Source organism: Lepisma saccharinum, chromosome 25 (assembly GCF_977018435.1).
Source record: "Lepisma saccharinum chromosome 25, izLepSacc3.1, whole genome shotgun sequence".
Taxonomy (NCBI): domain Eukaryota; kingdom Metazoa; phylum Arthropoda; class Insecta; order Zygentoma; family Lepismatidae; genus Lepisma; species Lepisma saccharinum.
In genome coordinates this window covers 47,231,534-47,234,800 of record NC_139253.1, presented here as the reverse complement: position 1 = coordinate 47,234,800, position 3,267 = coordinate 47,231,534, and the positions used below count along the sequence as shown (strand labels likewise).

Here is a 3,267-nt window from a genome sequence, read left to right as displayed (position 1 = left end):
TGCCGTCCAGGTGTATTGTATTATACAGTTTGTAAAAAAATAACTGCATCACTTGGTAAAAGTATGGCAGGACATCTAAAGAGTAACAATAGTTACTTGTAGAAGGGATGCACATTCATAAATGTGCATAAAAACAAATATCGTGGGGTCCTCTAGCACGTCTTTTGTTTTGTTGTCTATTGTTACCTCTTTTGCCCTCCAGGTGTGTCTGTTGTTGGCTAGTGTCCTTGAGAAACTTCATATACGGTTCGACGGGAGATTGACAAAGTATCGCATGTTGTTCTTATCGCGTGATTGTTTGCCTGATTGTTGCTGCATTGTTTGCTTTTATAGTGTTGTGAAGTTTACGAACACATAAGCAGTTTAAGTAGTGCTGTGGATTGTGATTGATTTGAGGAATGGTAAGTTTGAAAGACACTTCACCTTGCAAGCAAGGACAAATTTTGGCTCTACACAAGGAAGGGGTGAGTCAAAGAGAAATTGGTAGAAAAGTTAACGTGAACCAGTCAACAGTATCAAGAGTCATTAAGAAACAACAACAGTTCGGAAAATGTTCCTTGAGAAACAGGTGTGGAAGGAAAAAGAAAACATCTGCGAGGGTTGATCGTAAACTGAAGTCATTAGCGTCGTTGCAGAAAAGAAGCATGAGTTCACGTCAACTGGCTGCACAAATTGAACTGGAGACCGGTATAAAGGTAAGCCATTCAACATTAGTGTCTAGACTGAAGTCTTTTGGATTTCACAAGAAGATGCCGCGTCTGACAAAGAAACATAAGGATGCAAGGAAAACATTTGTGCAAAGGTACAGAGATTGGACAGAGGAGGACTGGGATTGTGTGATTTTTTCGGACGAAAAGAAGTTTAATCTTGTTGGAAACGATGCTAGAGTGAAGCTTTGAATGCGTAGTGGGGAGGAATTAACTGATGAATGTGTATCTGAGACACATAAGTTCTCCTCAAGTGTTATGTTGTGAGGTTGCTTCACAACGAGAGGAGTTTGGAAAATTGAAATTTGTACTGGCTCTGTTAACAGCGAAAAGTACATAGACATTCATGATCATAAATTAATTCCCACAGCTAGGAATTATTTTTCAGGTGCAAATTTGAACAAATTTTATTTTCAGGATGACAATGCCTCCTGCCATCGATCTCGTTCAGTCAATAATTGGTTTAAGGAGATGGGTATACAGAGAATCTGGTGGCCTCCTAATTCACCAGATTTAAACCCCATCGAAAACCTGTGGCATATTATGAACAAGAAACTGCGAGAAAGGTACCTTGAAAACAGAAACCAGCTAATGGCAGCAATTGTACACACTTGGTACCATGATTTAAATATTTTAACATGCCGCAATCTAGTTCACAGCATGCCCAGAAGAATTGAGGCTGTCAGGAACGTTAAAGGAGGCCATACAAAATACTAAATGAAGGACAGTTTCACAAATGATGATGTATGTGTGGTAAAATATGTTATTCATGCGCATGGACATAACGAGAAACTTTTTTCTCGATAAATGTAACTCTATAGGTTAGTTTTCTCAATTACTGTATAGCGTATTTGTGTAACATATGTATATAAATATATCTCCCATGCAAACTTCATTTGTAGCCAAATGTAGAAAATATGTTTCAAAAGTTACAATAAATATCCAGTTACACCCTGGTTACATTTAAAATATGTTATACCCTATCACACAATTCATATGAAGCAAATAAGAATTTTTTTGCCCACAAAGCTAAGTGATGCAGTTCTTTTTTTACAAACTGTATATAGTTTTATTTTACTGCGCTTTTCCTGACACTTCTGACTAATCGGGAAGATGAGGATGAGTGGTGATGAGAAAAAATGTATAAGAGGATATCCGCAACCGTACACGGACAGGACAAAGAACGAACTCTGTAGGGTTTATATTGGTTTCGAGTACAGACACCACAGCCTCGTTAGTCTTCAAGAATTCAGTGCAGGGGTTGAGATTTGAGTGCCTATATTTTGCTCTTCCCCTTCTCTTGATCTTCTTCCTTTATCCTTCTCTCGATCTTCTTTAGTCCTTCTTCCTTTATCCTTCTCTCGAACTTCTTTAGTCATTCTTCCTTTATCCTTCTCTCGATCTTCTTTAGTCCCTATTCCTTTATCCTTCCCTCGATCTTCTTTCGTCCTTCTTCCTTTATCCGTCTCTCGATCTTCTTTAGTCATTCTTCCTTTATCCTTCTCTCGATCTTCTTTAGTCATTCTTCCTTTATCCTTCTCTCGATCTTCTTTAGTCATTCTTCCTTTATCCTTCTCTCGATTTTCTTTAGTCATTCTTCCTTTATCCTTCTCTAGATCTTCTTTAGTCATTCTTCCTTTATCCATCTCTCGATCTTCTTTAGTCCTTCTTCCTTTATACTTCTCTCGATCTTCTTTAGTCTTTCTTCCTTTAACCTTCTCTCGATCTTCTTTAGTCATTCTTCCTTTATCCTTCTCTCGATCTTCTTTAGTCCTTCTTCCTTTATCCTTCTCTTGATCTTCTTTAGTCCTTCTTCCTTCTGCTCGTCTTTGCCATCCATGCTGTATTATTTTCTTCCATCTTTCTTTCTACATTTTCTTGCTTCTCTCTCTCTCTCTCTCTCTCTTCTCATGTTCTCTCTTTATTTCATTTTAACTTCTTTCCTTTCTTTGTCTTTATTCGCCTCTCTTGATCTTTTAATTCTTCATTTTATCTCGCAGTGCCGCGATAAAAGAAAAAAACAGAGATCGAGGAACAAAAGTAGAAGAATTAAAATCGTTAGAAGAGAAGGGGGAGAGAGAGAGAGAGAGAAAGGGACAAAATGAATTTAAAATATAATAGAGAGAGAACAGGGAAGATGACTTTGTTTCGACTAACGAAAAAAAAAATCTGGTAACAAAATTTTTGTTTAAATAGGCGAGATACAAATCATTGTTCACAGTACGAAATGTATTTTAGAAATTGTTCACGATTGTGTGATATCATTCTCTGTGTCTCTTGGCTGTATGAGTATTATCAAATTCAAATTCAAAGACATATCCACAGTCACAGTTAATACTGTAGCCTTTCAATCAAAGCCTATCCATGTATTCAAGAGATCTTGGATTCGATTCTAGCTGAGATAAATTTCAGAATTTCGGCTCTCATTTTTGAAGGTAGGCCTAGTCGTGATATTTCCTATCAGCGAGCTTGTTACTTTATTTTCATTCTCACATATGTTTTCTCCTTTTACCTGAACTCTCTGTTTAAAAGAGAAGAACATCCGGATCAGGTTTTTCCG

General features: G+C 37.2%; 1 protein-coding gene across 1 annotated transcript; it reads left to right on the top strand.

The window, feature by feature from the left end:
* The first annotated feature begins 398 nt into the window (after positions 1-398).
* On the top strand, positions 399-899 carry LOC145978768 (uncharacterized). Its single transcript, XM_083111583.1, has one exon. It carries the CDS (start codon positions 399-401, stop codon positions 897-899), a length of 501 nt encoding a protein of 166 aa, XP_082967709.1.
* Positions 900-3,267: the final 2,368 nt, after the last annotated feature.

What these genes read in the sequence shown, in the direction of transcription:
- LOC145978768 (XM_083111583.1), top strand. Translation starts at nt 399, where the DNA reads ATGGTAAGTTTGAAAGACACTTCACCTTGCAAGCAAGGACAAATTTTG.